We start from the raw sequence: 14,574 nt of genomic DNA, 5'->3' as shown, positions 1-14,574 counted from the left end.
AGTCTTCTCTTCTCATGAGATGACCAAAGTATTGGAGGCTCAGCTTCAGGATCTGTCCTTCCAGTGAGCACTCAGGGTTGATTTCCTTCAGAATTGATAGGTTTGTTCTCCTTGCAGTCCAGGGGACTCTCAAGAATCTCAAGTAATCAAGCTAAACCAGTGCTGAATAGAGGGAAATGAGTACCCTATAGAATTTGGAGACTGTTAATGCAGCCTAAAATAGCATTTGCCTTTTTTGCAGCCACATCACACTGTTGACGCATATTCAGCTTGTGATCTATGACAGTTCCAAGGTCCTAGAAAATCCATTTAGTGTGGAAGAGTTTTTAAATGTATTACAGAAGCCCCCAGAGCTGAATTCTGCCTGGTTTTCTCACTTTAAAAAACAGGAGCAGGAAGAAGCAGGAAGGGGCTTCAGAGTAAGAAAGAAAAAAATAAGGGAGAGACTCATAGTAGCAGTTTTTCTGGAAAGTTAGAAGAATCAAGATGCAAAGACACCTTGGCTATTTATTGGCTTATTTCCCCATCTTCCAGCCACTCGCATGCTGCATGTCCTGGAGCCTCATTCCAGCAAAAGTAACTGCAAAACGTTGGCTGCAGGCAGTGGGGAAAAAAAACCCCACAGGCACAAAAAGCCTCATTAAGTCCAGTCAAGAGTATATAAGTTACTGACATTTCAAAATGAATAGCCAGAATCATCATCATCGTCATAACCTTTATTGGCATAAAAATAGCCAGAATCCTATTGCATAATTATGTGCCTGTATGTGGAATCATAAAATTTGCCATAGTTGATTGACTAATGCCAGGTGGCACATCTGGCACCTTGTGAATCAGGCAGGACAAAGTTCTTGGTTCTCGGCGGGCTTGCATAAATATTCGATCGGATTTTGGCCAGTGGAGTTTGAAAGTACTCTGGGGCAGAAGCCGAGGTTTGCAGAACTACAAAATTAAAACATAAAAAACAATGTTCAGGTAACAAATCCCTAAGGAATGGGGTACCCAGGTGAGACTGTTCCGTGGCCACAAGAGGGCCAGAGCCAAAGAAAGGGAGATATAGAACGTTGCAGTTGCCAACTTGAATGATGGCACTCCAAACTTTTTGTGGCCGTTCCACTTGTAACTTTTCAAGTTGAAGAACAGCCTGTGTTGAAGCCTGCAGCTGCAAAAAAAAGGCAAAGGGCCATCACACTGTAGAAATAAGTTACCCAAGCTAAATTTCCCCAGCATACTGAAAGGAAAAGCACTTTATGTGCTTAAGTTGACGAGTAATTATGATGCTGTCTCCTTCCATAAATACTCCACTGGGATACCTGGAGGAATCTTTAAGAAAAGAACAGGGCGTTCTAACCTGGAGCCTGTGAGCAACCTCGGAGATTTAAATTGCCTTGAAATGGCATATGCTGGCTAAAGAAGGTTTACTGAAAATCAGGCATGTTCCTGAAATGTGAACTTTACTGCAGTGGTTCAGGAATGAACAGGACGAAGAAAAGGACACATGGAACTCACCAACCTTGCCCTTAGCAAGGAAGCTTTCCCAGTGCCATCCTTGTTTTCTAGTCGGTACCAAGATTTCTTGTTTTTTAAAAGTGGCCTGGTATTTCAGCATATTTCAGAACGGATTTTAATTTTAGAACTCTGGTAGATTGTATTGGTTTTTCGATAGCTGCAGTTTCTGTGCTTTTTATCTTGGTTTTTGTTTTTATGGTTTTATTGATTATGTGTCCCTTTGGGAGGCTTATATTGAAGGGCCGCTTGAGAGTGATCTGAAATAAATTTGCAGAAGGCTCCACTTCTAAAATACTCACCAAGGCTCTTGTTTTTTTTTCAGCCTGAGACAGTGAAACAATAAACGGTTTATCAAGTATTGGGCAGGTGACACTGCTTAGTTAATGAGTTCCATTTGGTGGGCCACAAGTAGTGCAAGCCTCCACCAAGCAATAATTGCCTGTAATCATATTTATGCTTTGAGGATTTATCCGATTTTTCAGTGAATTAGTGTAACTTGTTGCAGTCTCACGCAAAAACTTATAGAAGCTTTGCTGTTAAAAGTCAAGCAAAATGCATTGAAAGTTTTTCAATTTTTTAAAAAAAACACAATTATTAGTTACTGTATAGCTGGCTGCTGCTATTATCATCATTTGCATTTTGATATTTGTTATCCAACAGCTAAAGCTCTTTAGTTAGTCTGCAGTAAAAATTTTTAAAATCTATTGAATAAAAAGATACACCACAAAATCGGTTAAGCAGAAAAACAATATGGATATTGTGTTGTATTTGTACCTGGAAAAACAAATGAAAAAAATTGCAGTAAGACCACTATATCTGTAGGATCAATATCTGCTGTTTCACTTATCCACTGCCTGAAAATATTAAATAAAAAACCCCAGAAATACACATTTCCAGAACTCAGTGGTGGGATTATGTTTCTATGCTGTGATGGGTCTTGCAGAGTTTGTTTGTTTTTTGAGTTTTTTCCCGCCATTTCCAATGGGTCTTGAGGGGTTTGTTTGCTTTTTGCTTCGCTTTTTTTGCATTTCCCATGGGTCTTGCATGGTTTGTTTGCTTTCTGCTTTGCTTTTTTTGCATTTCCGATGGGTCTTGCATGGTTTGTTCGCTTTCTGCTTTGCTTTTTTTGCATTTCCGATGGGTCTTGCATGGTTTGTTCGCTTTCTGCTCTGTTTTTTTTTGTTTTTTTTTTTTTTTTTTTTTTTTTTTTTTTTTTTTGCATTTCTGAAAGGTCTTGCATAGTTTGCTTTTCTTTCTTTTTTTCCCTTCGGCTGGAATGGATTAACCGCGTTTCTGATGGGTCTTGCAGTGATTTGTTTGGGTGTTTTTGGTGATTTTTTTCTTCAGCCAGAATGGATTAATTGCATTTCAGTGCATTCCTATGGGAAATGGTGCTTCGACTTAACGACCATTTCAAGTTACAACTGGAGTTCCAGAACCAATTAAGTTCATAAGTCAAGGCACCACTGTATGCTATGTATAGGGTTTCTATATCTGTGTGTTCTGGCATCCACTGAGGGGGGAGGCTTAGCACTGATCCCCACGCGGCTACTGTGGCCCTACTGTAGATACTGTGGACCTTGTTTCTGGACAAAATGTGCCATTCTGGTCCATTCTTTTTGTTTCTGCAGAACCTTCAACCAAACTGTTGGGACTTTTGAAGAACTCCAGGCTTATCTCGCAGGTTATGTGGCTACCCTGACTCGTGATGATGAAAAAAGGAATGCACAGTAAGTCTTCCAGCTGACTCTTGAAACTGCATAGAAGGCACCATCATCCGCACTGTGTTTAAGAGTCGACAGCTCAAGGGTCCCTTCTGCATGATAACAGCAGTCTTGTTAAACGATGCCTAAAAGGATGCCACACCTCTGGTTTTGGTGACTGTATTTACACTGATTGTTAAAAATTTTGGGCCAATGTTTTTCCCCCCCAGGCTTTCTCAGCCCTGCGGATCTTGGCAGCTTTTACAGCATTTCGGCATTGAAGCAGTACAGAGTTGACAGTACTGAAATATTTTGTTTCATGGGCATATGCTCTTGTCTTTTGCGTTCAGCTGTTTTCTCGGAAAGGTGCTCAGCAATGACATGTTTCAGTCCAGCGTTGTTTCAGTACGTCAGTTGTGGCGCTGTAGCATCTATGGAGGCAATTTTCCAGCCTTCCGACACAGTGGCTGCAATCCAATGTTCTCTCTCCCCTCCATCCCTCATGTTTCCCATCCTATCATCGGCATGAATGCTTTCTATTTTGCATTTGCCGTGTGGGATAACAAGAAGCTCTAAGGTAGAGGGGTTGAAACCTGACACGATGCAATTTTTGCCCTCGTGTTGAGTCTTCTTCAGCTGTTTTAAAATGGCGTGGCCTGCCTCCATCTGGGAACAGCCGTTTGCTTTCCTATATTACTTTCTGTTGTCTTCCATAATGTTGTTTCAGAATTCTTAGTTTGGCTTATAGTTGTTATATTGCTGTGTTTAAATCTTGAGGGAATCTTGTTCTTTTTGCATGTATTGCCTTCAAAAAACTTTTTGAAGGGCACCCGGAGTGCTTCTAAATTGACTCTGCTATGACAGTGTTGTGATTACTTAATTTTGACGCTTTATTTTTTCGAGTGCTGTCAAAGATACAGGAACAGAGGTGTCAATCATAGTAATAGCACCTCAAGCCAAAAAAAAAGAGGAGAGAAAATAATAAAAATTTAAAATGAAGAAGACACCTTAAAGACTAAAGTGCTGTATTTTAATGTGAGGTTTGTTGGATCAAGTCCTCTTCCTCAGACGCCATTCTGAGTAACAGTAGATGAGAGCAATAAAAATATGACAGATATTAATTTGGTGTGACTGTTAATGAGCAGTCCAAATGACCGTTTATGTGGAACAGGAACAAGGTGAAAGGAATGAGGCTTAAGATGAAGGTATTACCGTTGGCATTCTGACCCTCGTTTCATTTCGCAAAATGGCCACTGAGAGATGCAGTCAAACCAGCTGACTGTTCGTCAAACAAATTACCATTTCAGACCTGAGGAATCCAAACAGAAAGGATGCAATCAATATTTAATGTCTCCTGAAACATTGCCATTTAAAAAGAGGCTTTAAATAGAACTGTAGAAAGCAGCAGCTACTGCTCATCTCTACCTTATCTTGACATCTGAGGGGGAGGGGTAACTCTTTAAACGTTATTGGAAAAATTAATGTTCCGGTTTTCCTTGCATTTAGGTTTTTGAACTCCATTCCCCTCTGAAGGATGATGAACTCTATACATTATTTTCTGCCTTGGCAGATATAGTATACCTTCATTGGGCATACCTATAGCCTGAGAGTGAGCAAAATGTACCCCTGTCAAGTCCTTTTTTTCGTTGTTTTGCTAAATTTTGCTACATCCCACTTTCCCATAAGCAATTCTTTTCTTTGCTGATTTGGCCCAGGTCCTTCCTTCAACCCCCCCCCCCCAGTTCTTGCATAGATGCAAAGAACCACGAGCAGGATGATGCAACTTAGCACTATTTCATATGTTTTTCCCCTCCAAGCTCTGATCAGGGATGTGGAAGGAATTGGGCCATACCTTAGAACCAGTGCCCATGTCTGCCTGCAGATAATATCAAGTTAATTCCTGGCATCTCCCAGGAAAGCTGAGAAAAATACCTGCCTGAAACCATGGGAAACAGTTGCTAGTTGACATAGACAACTACCCACCCCTACCAGATCCTGCCAGGCCATGTTCTCCAGGTGGCTCCTCCAAGGGAGGTCAGGAAATCATTCCTAAAGGACTGGGCCTTTTTGACAGTGGCACCTACACTTTAGAAGAACCAGCTGCTGGTAGAGCTCCACCTGGCCACCTCCCTCCTAGCCTTCAAAAGGCTTCTGAAGACTTTGCTTTATGCAATCCAGCCTGGCCTTATGCCTCCTGTCCTGTTCCCTGCATTGAATTCTATTATTGGTTGTATCTTCTTTTTATTTGATTCATTAGTTTATTTTAATATTAATTTCCATTCTAGATGTTTTATCCTTATGTTGTTAACTGCCCAGAGTAGTGCTATGCACTAACGGTATTTAAATATAAGAAAGAAAAGAAAAGAAAAATAAATGAATGAATGAAGAAATGAACATACAGACAGACAGACAGACAGACAGACAGACAGACAGACAGACAGACAGACAGACAGACAGACAGACAGACAGACAGATTGATTGATTGATTGATTGATTGATTGATTGATTGATTGATTGATTGATTGATTGATTGATTGATTGATTGATTAGCGGACCCATAGCTTGACTTGTCATAAGACAGCTTTCCATTATCCTGTAGTTCGGCAAGATAATAGGACTGTAGCACATAGTCTCCACTAAGGCATGAGAAGCTGAAGAGACAGCACTTGCAGAAATCTAGAATGTCTCTAGATCACATTTTGGTCACATTTTTCCTGGAGTGCTCTTTTCTTAGCTTCTTGGTGAGAACCAGAGACTTTTCGTGAGGGGAAGGGAGCGTATGGGTTCATCCAGCCAACATGCCTAGATATCAGAAGTTCTTTCAGAAAAGTTCTCAGACTGCTCCAATCGTTTTTCCTTGTCTGCTCGGCCAGACTGATCAGCGAGGATATTTCCTTCCTTTTAATGCAGAGTGTCTTCTTTGGAGCCGTTATCCAGAGCTGTCTCTTTGGAGATGATACAGCTGAGAGAACAAGTCTCCCAGTTCCCTTCCTCTTGCCCGTTTCAGAACCTGGAAATCGTCGCGACTTTGGGCGTTGGTGGCTTTGGAAGAGTTGAGCTCGTAAGAATTTGCCTTTCAAACCTTTGACTGTAGCTCTTTATCTGGAGGATTATGACATTGCCATGCCAGAGTGAATATTGGAATGTGTTCTAAGATATCAACAGTCCATCTTTTTAGTTTATATATAAATAATATTAATCCAATGAAAACAACTCCAGTAAATAACAAGGATTCTTCCCAATTCTCTCCCTATGTCCCATCCTCCATTCCATTAGTACAGCTGTCAAGTGTTCATGTTAGATTTGGGCTGGCATGCCGGTTACGGTTAGTGATGAAAAATATATGTATTGGGTTCATGTTTATAGATACAGTAGGACTGCAGTATCTGCAGGGGGTGAATTCTAAGCCCTGCTTCCTGCAGATGATGGAAAATGTGGAAGTATTGAACACTGCATATTGCATGGTCATTGGCTCCCTCTGGTGAGCAGCTCTGTTAAATATGCCTTGGAAATACATATAAATACTTATTTCTGGGGCTTCTTATTTAGTTTTCCAAGCAGTGGACAAGTCAATCAGTGGATACTGCTCCCCTAGACAGAAGGGTCCTACTGTACATCGATTTCACACATCCAATCATGAATCTGGAAGTTGAGTCATGACAGCTGGACTTCTTTCTTATTAGGCTAAAATGTTTCGCTACTCATCCAAGCAGCTTCTTTATTCATCTGAAGGAGCTACTCAGATGAGTGGTCAAATGTTTCAACCTAATAAGAAGGAAGTCCAGTGGCCATTATTCAACTTCCAGATAGCCTCACCTGGATGACTGAGAATCTCCACAGTTCATCAGCGATGAAGCTTGAAATCCATTTTGATGAAGATGTACATCAAAAGCTGAATCGAAAAAGTCAGAGCTGAAAATGTGTAAAATTTGAAAAAAGGCACAAAAGCATCCTTGAGTTAATAGGAAAAAGGTATAAAAGTGGGAGAAATGTGTACCGAAAATGTTCATTAAAAAAAATGCATGAATAGCCATGCACAAAGAAAAAAAGTCCTTTTGCATTGCTATGCCTGTGTAACTGTTTTAATTGTATTTGTTCTGTTGTCAGCCGCTCAGAGTGGTATAATTATACCAGATGGGCGGGATATAAATCAAATAAATAAATAAATAAATAAATAAATAAATAAATAAATAAATAAAATAACTTGAAGTTGCAAAATTTGGGCCAAGGCAAAAGTCGTTTCCAGCAAAGGGATCTGCAGGCGTAGTTATGTAATTGGTTGCAGAATCAGTTGCACAATCAGACATGGATTGTGGTCTGCCCTGGCATAAAGTTCCTCGCGTGCTAACTTCACACTGCGCCAAATGCAGTGGTATTTCAGTGATATTCTCATATCCCTGTTGGTAACGGGGATGGGACAAGAAGGCTGGATAAACATATTTAGCGTATTAAATCCTTGGCCTCTTATTTTCCTTATTTTATGTGTGTTTCATGTTCTGTGAATGCTAGAAAGCTCATTTTGTGTGCATGACAAAACAAGGTTATTCAAACAGGATATGTCCCTGTCGTGTCAACAGTCCAACACATTACATTTTATTCTGTTTATTCTGAATAAATTCAAGAAAGTTGGAAAGTGCTCAGGGAGTTGTTTTTGTACACCCCTCTGGATAATCTCCTTTCCTTTCCTTTCTTTTGTGAGTACAGGTGAAAGTTAAGAATGAAAACGTAACATTTGCCATGAAATGCATTAAGAAGAAGCACGTTGTGGATACGAAACAGCAGGAGCACATTCATTCTGAAAAGAGAATTTTAGAAGAGGCCTGTTCTCCATTCATAGTGAAGTAATTTGATTTCTGTTTTACATTTTCCTTTAATGTCTGTTGTATAAAATGATACCGCCTGGATATTGCTTTAATTGTTTTCCAATTTGCATGATATACAGCTACTCATCAGAAAGCTCACTTCTGCTCTGGGTAAAAACTTTCTATAAAGTAGCTCCTTAGAGTCATCATTTGTCCTTTTACACAGTTGTGTAACTCATTTCCAAAATATTTACTTTGTGCAATAAAGCGGGATCATTGACATAAGATCCGTCACTTCGCTGTTACTTTTCATGAGAGGACTGAAAAATGTTAGGTCTGGCTGCATCTGCCATGAGTTGGAGAGTAGCCATCAGTGTCTGGCAGTTGCCCGCTACTGCCTCACAGAATTTCTGTAAGAATTAGAACTGGATAATACATTTGAAGCTTAACACAGTGCTGAGCCAGTATTATATGCCACCCACATTTCTGGAAGGTCTCTGGGTGGCTTACAACAATTTAAATGCAATAAAAAGATAAAAAGATAAAACAATTAAAAATTATGCATTACTGTTATGCCATAGAGATCTTGGTTTTAAATCAGCTTTGTTTAGATTTTTGCAATCTGTTTTTTTCCCTTGCTGTCCTTCAGATTTTATCGCACTTTCAAAGATACCAAATATGTTTACATGCTCTTAGAAGCCTGTCTTGGAGGTGAACTATGGAGTATTCTCAGGGACAGGTAATATTATTACTCTTTCTCTCTTTTTAAAAAAGCCCTCGTTTTGGTTTTATTTTGAAGTATGAAAAATAGGAAGGAAGGAAGGAAGGAAGGAAGGAAGGAAGGAAGGAAGGAAATGCTGGTCTTAAGACATTTTATAGGGGCGTGGTGGCGCTGCGGGTTAAACTGCAGAAACCTCTGTGCTGCAAGGTCAGAAGACCAGCAATCATAAGATCAAATCCACGTAATGGAGTGAGCTCCCATCGCTTGTCCCGGCTCCTGCCAAACTAGCAGTTCGAAAGCATGTAAAAATGCGAGTAGATAAATAGGTACTACCATGGTGGGAAGGTGATGGCGTTCCGTGTCTAGTCACGCTGGCCACGTGACCACGGAAACTGTCTTTGGACAAACGCTGGCTCTGTGGCTTGGAAACAGGGATGAGCACCGTGCCCTAGGGTCGGACACGACTGGACTAAATGTCAAGGGGAACCTTTACCTTTACCTAAGAAATTCAGTTGAAGTGATTGGACCTGCTTATTGTGTTGCTCTTAAACTTTTACAGAAGGTTGATGTCAGTGTGATTCTTCATGGTGAAGTCCACTTCTTCAGACACCCATCTTGTCTGTGGTGCTGGGTTGCCTCTGATGAAGTAGAGTGGAATGTACCAAGACCCACACTGAAATAAACCCTTTAGGCTTTAAAGTGCCATAGCACTCCTGCTTTTATTTTTACTATGTATGCTGAAACAGAGTAACAAGGCTACCTCGCTGAAATCTGGAAATATATTGTTATCTGTGTCAAGCACAGCTATACGAATAAAATAATGTTACATTTCAGAAACTTAAAGAATGAAGCACAATGATTATTGGAAATGTCATTTTATTATCTACTAAAAGAAATCCCGAGTTTGCACATTTTGGACCAGACATCATATCGATCTACCAAAACCTTCAAGCAAGGTTGTGGAACACCCAGATTTGCACATGTTGAGCCCATCCAGTCTGAACAAAACTGTGACTTCTGGGACCTCTGAGCATGGCTGATGCTATGATGTGGCCCAACAGCCTCACTTGGGGGGCTACCAGGTTTATGCTAGTTAGTGGAAGTTTCCTCCAATGCATTTGGGAGGGAGAAGCCCTAACATTCTTGTCCCTAGCTTCAAATTGTATTGGATGAACACCATTGGAGTTCTAGGGCAGTCTTCCATCTAGTGACTGAAGATGGAACTGCAGGCTTCAGAATTGACATTTAAAATCAGTATTTTTGGCAAATAAAAGGTGCACACTACTAAAGTCTCCTAAGTATACATATAAAATTTCAAGCATCTATGGTGTTTGAGATGTGCTTCTGGCTGAGAGAAAGAGTTATACTTTCTTTTGTCACAGTGGATGTGCTTTTTTTAAAATGATTTTTAAAAATCTATGGATTATGTAGTCATTTTATGAAAGAGGGTTCTCATTTATCATTTAGGATTATAAACCTTAGACATTTACCTGGGAGTGATTCCCATTAAACAACGGAGCTTTTTTCCTGAGTAAATGCATATAAAATTACAATTGTAAGTGTAGTCGCTTTAAAAATTAAAAATAAATTAAAATACTGGGTGCCAGAACACAGAGAGAATTTTGACTCCTGTTGTCTAAAGATGCCGGCCACAGAGACTGGTGAAACCTTCAGAACATGGCCAAACAGCCCGAAAAACCCACAACAACCATAAAATACTGGGGTTTCGCATTCAGCATCGTTTGCAAATGTTTTCGTGTTTGAAGTCTGCCCCATTTCATTGTGCTTATTTGCAAACAACCCAGTTTCTTTGGTGTGCACTTAAACCTCCCTTTCCAGAGAAGGTAGGAAAGTATACTTCCATCTGGTTAAAATCCTAAGAAACCCAGTTTCTCTCATAACATGCTGTACATATTTCTACCCATGATCAGAGAAAGCGAAGGAAAACTGTTGCTTTCTTTCAGAGGTAGCTTCGATGACACCACTACAAAGTTCTGTGTTGCATGTGTGACAGAAGCTATCGAATATTTGCACAGTATCAGTGTGATCTACAGGGACCTGAAGCCAGAAAATTTGATTTTGGATGCCCAAGGATATATAAAGCTGGTAAGGTTTTAAATTGTAGAGATATTTATAGCCATAGTGAATTTTTTCCTTTCATCCAGTACTGTGTCCACAGTCAACCCTCATGCATCAGGATGGGGATTTTGTTTTTAGTCCCCTTGAAGTCATGTTTTGTTGCAGAATCCAGTCAGAATTCGACCTACACGGTGAATATTTGTTTGTTTAGTTATTTATTAAACTTCCATACCACCCCATGACTTCAAGGAACTACTGTTGAGTGGTCAGCAGTCAAATTAAAAAAAAATACTATCATATAACAATTAAAAAGAAAAAAGCAAAACATGCTGTGTATATATTACCCCTTAGCACTTCAAGCACTCTCTGGGTGATTTACAATTTAATCATGCAGGCTATACATTGCCCCCACCTCCAGCAAGTTGGGTACTCAGTTTACCAACCTCGGAAGGATGGAAGGTTGAGTGAACCTCGAGATGGCTACCTAGGATTGAACCTGGGCAGTGAGCAGCGTTTTGGCTGCAGTACTGCAGTTTACCCACTGTGCCACGAGGCTCCTAATAAAAATAAAGACATAACATAATAAGATCCAGTCAAGTCAAATAAAGGAACATAAGACAGACAAACCAAACAGCATCAGGCAGTAGTTGGGCTTGTTGTTGTTGTTTAGTTGTTTAGTCGTGTCTGACTCTTTGTGACCCCATGGACCAGAGCACGGCAGGCCTTCCTGTCTTCCACTGCCTCCCGAAGTTGAGTCAAATTCATGTTGGTAGCGATCGCAAAACAATGTTTTAATAGGCAAAATCCACTTTGCGACGATCAGTTCCCTGCTTCGGGAACCGATTCTTCGCATTACGATGATTTTAAAACAGCTGATCGGTGGCTTCAAAATGCCCACCCTCTGTGTAAAAAATGGCTCCCCGCTGTGTTTTTGGACGGATTCCTCGCTATACAGGCACCAAAAATGGCTGTCCCTATGGAGGATCTTCACTGGATGGTGAGTTTTCAGCCCATTGGAATGTATTGAATGGGTTTTCAATGTGTTTCAATGGGATTTTTTATTTCGCTTAACGAGGATTTCGCTCTACAGCAATTTCGCTGGAACGGATTATCCTCGTTAAGCGAGGCACCACTGTATGTCCCTTCTTAAAAGCCTGGAATTAGTGCCTTTTAGGATTACAACTTCCAGCATCCCCAGCCAACCTAGGTATAGGCCATGCCAGTTTGGGGATTCTGGCAGTTGTATGTCAAAAAAGGAAAGTGTCCAAGCTCTGCTGTTGTTACTAAAGAAGAGGATTTCATGAAATGAAGGAACATGGAACAGTATGATCTCCATTTAAAACCAAAGGCTGGGAAGAAAAATAACAAGGCTTGAATATTTCTGTCTGATCATAGTATCTTCTCCTTCACATAAGGTCGACTTTGGGTTTGCTAAGAAGATTGGTGCTGGGCAAAAGACTTGGACATTTTGTGGGACCCCAGAATATGTTGCACCTGAAGTCATTCTCAACAAAGGCCATGATTTCAGTGTAGACTTCTGGTCTCTTGGAATTCTTGTCTACGAACTACTTACGGGGAGGTATGTGCTTCTCTTTCCATTTAAAAAAAAAATCTTATTTCACAAAGAGACTTTTTCTGTGGTGGCGGTGGGTTTTTGCCTGACCGTTATAGGCTGGGGGAACTTTCGGCCTTAGCCATTGATCTGGACGCTGCGGCTGAAATCCTGTTGTACAGCTTTGTAAGTGTAATGGAGATGACATCAGCCGTGGCGGTTGTGGCAAATGGCCAATGATCATAGGCAAACCACCTCTGATTAGAGAGAATTTCATGTCTCATACACAATGCAGCAAAATCGTGGGCACCCAAAAATCTCTAATGGCACTGGCAGAACTACATTTCGAGGGCCCTGGAGTTTGAATTGTTGTTTTGCAACCAGCAATGAGGTCTAGGTAACCACTGTTATCTTCTTCCATGGGGTTGTTCCACAACGGATCATCACACATTTTCAAACAAAGGTGGATTGAAGTCAATCCTGGGACCCCACCAGGATAAGGCGCCCTGAAACTTAAGCTTCATTCATTTCATAGTAGATCTGCCCCTACCCAAAGGAAACCTTTAGTTGGTGGAAACTTGCCACTGATGATGATGTCAGCACTGCTGTATATGCAGGGCTGTGCAAACAGGATTTTTGGCCAACCAGTTAAACTTGACTATTAATCTCATCTTAGAGTGGACCCACTGAATCAATGGGACTTACATAAGTGCCATTCATTCAACAGAACTGTTCTATCTGGAATGAATAGCTCGATTTATCACTGTGTACTTACTCAGCTGTCCAGATCAGTGTTTCCGTGAATCATTTTCTCTTCCATTATGTGTGCGCAAGACATAGAGAAGACATAGTACAAAACAGATAAAAGTTGCAAACTTTATTCATCATGAGTTCTGGCTCTGCTCATCATCCATTTCAGCCCCGGATGACTTTTCCTGTGGCTTAGTAATCTTCAATAAGAAGAAGCCTTGCTTTGTTAAGGCTGTGGGTTTCAGTAAATTGAAATCTCTGGTTAAAAGTAGCAAGGCTAGGAAATACTTTGTGCTTGAAGGAAGAGAAATATTCTCATTGGCAAGGATACTGAAAAAAGTCTTGAATTTTCAGTAGAATTCTCGCACTAGTAAAAACAATGTTTTGTGTTTTTAAAAAATGCACACACAATTTTGGTGAAAAAGTTGCATGATTTGTCAGTTGTGTCAGCTCCCCCAAATGAGGATAATTGCTGCTTTATTTAAGAATATGAAGAAGCGGATGGGGTGGTGGTATCTTTTTTTAACAATCAGCTTATTGTGTAGGCATGGGTGGGGGTGCACTCTTTGCTGCTCAAAGGGAAAGGACAGCAGATGTATTTTTCACAGATTTCAGAGACGTTAAATAGGAGGGAAATCTCTCTGTTTTGTGTCTATTTGGAGTGAAGGAATCTTGCAGAGTTTTAAAATGCCTTGTCTCTTGTGGTTCCATACTTTGCATGAGTTACAAGCAATTAGAGCAATTGGGCAGGGCCAGGAAGAATTAATGATCTGCCTCCTTATGGGGCAGAATCATATATTGTTATTAAGGATCAATATCCATTTATGGTTCAACATTGCTGAACTCTGAATCCTGTCTAAATAAAGGTCCATCCCCTACCTGAGCAAATGTCCATAGGTGGAATGGAAAAGAGCTGAATGACAGATGTTTTTCATGTAGATTTAAATCCTAGCATTTCCAGTTGAAAAGATCAAATCTCAAGAACTGAGAAAGACTTTTGTTGCATGGAGCGGTCGTGCAACTAAGCGTAGACAATACCCGGTGATTCTGATGTAGTAGAAGGCAGTTTCCTATGGATTTTGATTGTGACCAGAATAGAATTTCCTATTTTATGTTACCAGCCTCATTTCATTTAACTCCCCCCCCTCTCTTTCTCTCTCATCCTCTCTTCCCCTCAACCATTTCTTCTCCCTTAAAAACTCACTTCTCAAAACTGCGGCATCTACTCTAGTCCTCCATTTTCTGGGACTGATCAAATGATGACCTACAATTTGATTTTAAAAGGCGTGGAAAGGCTGGATTTTCCCAGAATAATAACAAAGCGGCCTGAAGACTTGATTCGGCGACTCTGCAGGTGAGAACAGCAATTCTGTTGCAAAGGCATGAAAAGAATACTTTAGTAGCATTATATTCTCTGGAGCAATATATGGTTTCACACAAACAGAGGTAGGCCAAAAT

At 40.5% G+C, this 14,574-nt stretch overlaps 1 protein-coding gene across 1 annotated transcript in view; it reads left to right on the top strand.

Moving 5' to 3' along the window:
• The window catches only part of PRKG2 (protein kinase cGMP-dependent 2), a 62,279-nt gene that overhangs the window by 39,026 nt on the left and 8,679 nt on the right, over positions 1–14,574 (top strand). Inside the window, exons 10-16 of the mRNA XM_073002036.2 lie at positions 3,141–3,239; positions 6,123–6,273; positions 7,917–8,053; positions 8,664–8,753; positions 10,700–10,841; positions 12,230–12,393; positions 14,348–14,470. Of these exons, the coding sequence (XP_072858137.2) occupies positions 3,141–3,239; positions 6,123–6,273; positions 7,917–8,053; positions 8,664–8,753; positions 10,700–10,841; positions 12,230–12,393; positions 14,348–14,470 (906 nt within the window). The remainder of the gene's footprint in view (positions 1–3,140; positions 3,240–6,122; positions 6,274–7,916; positions 8,054–8,663; positions 8,754–10,699; positions 10,842–12,229; positions 12,394–14,347; positions 14,471–14,574) is intronic.

The sequence above is a fragment of the Pogona vitticeps genome, chromosome 5 (assembly GCF_051106095.1).
Source record: "Pogona vitticeps strain Pit_001003342236 chromosome 5, PviZW2.1, whole genome shotgun sequence".
Lineage (NCBI taxonomy): Eukaryota > Metazoa > Chordata > Lepidosauria > Squamata > Agamidae > Pogona > Pogona vitticeps.
This window is presented reverse-complemented; position numbering and strand designations above follow the sequence as displayed.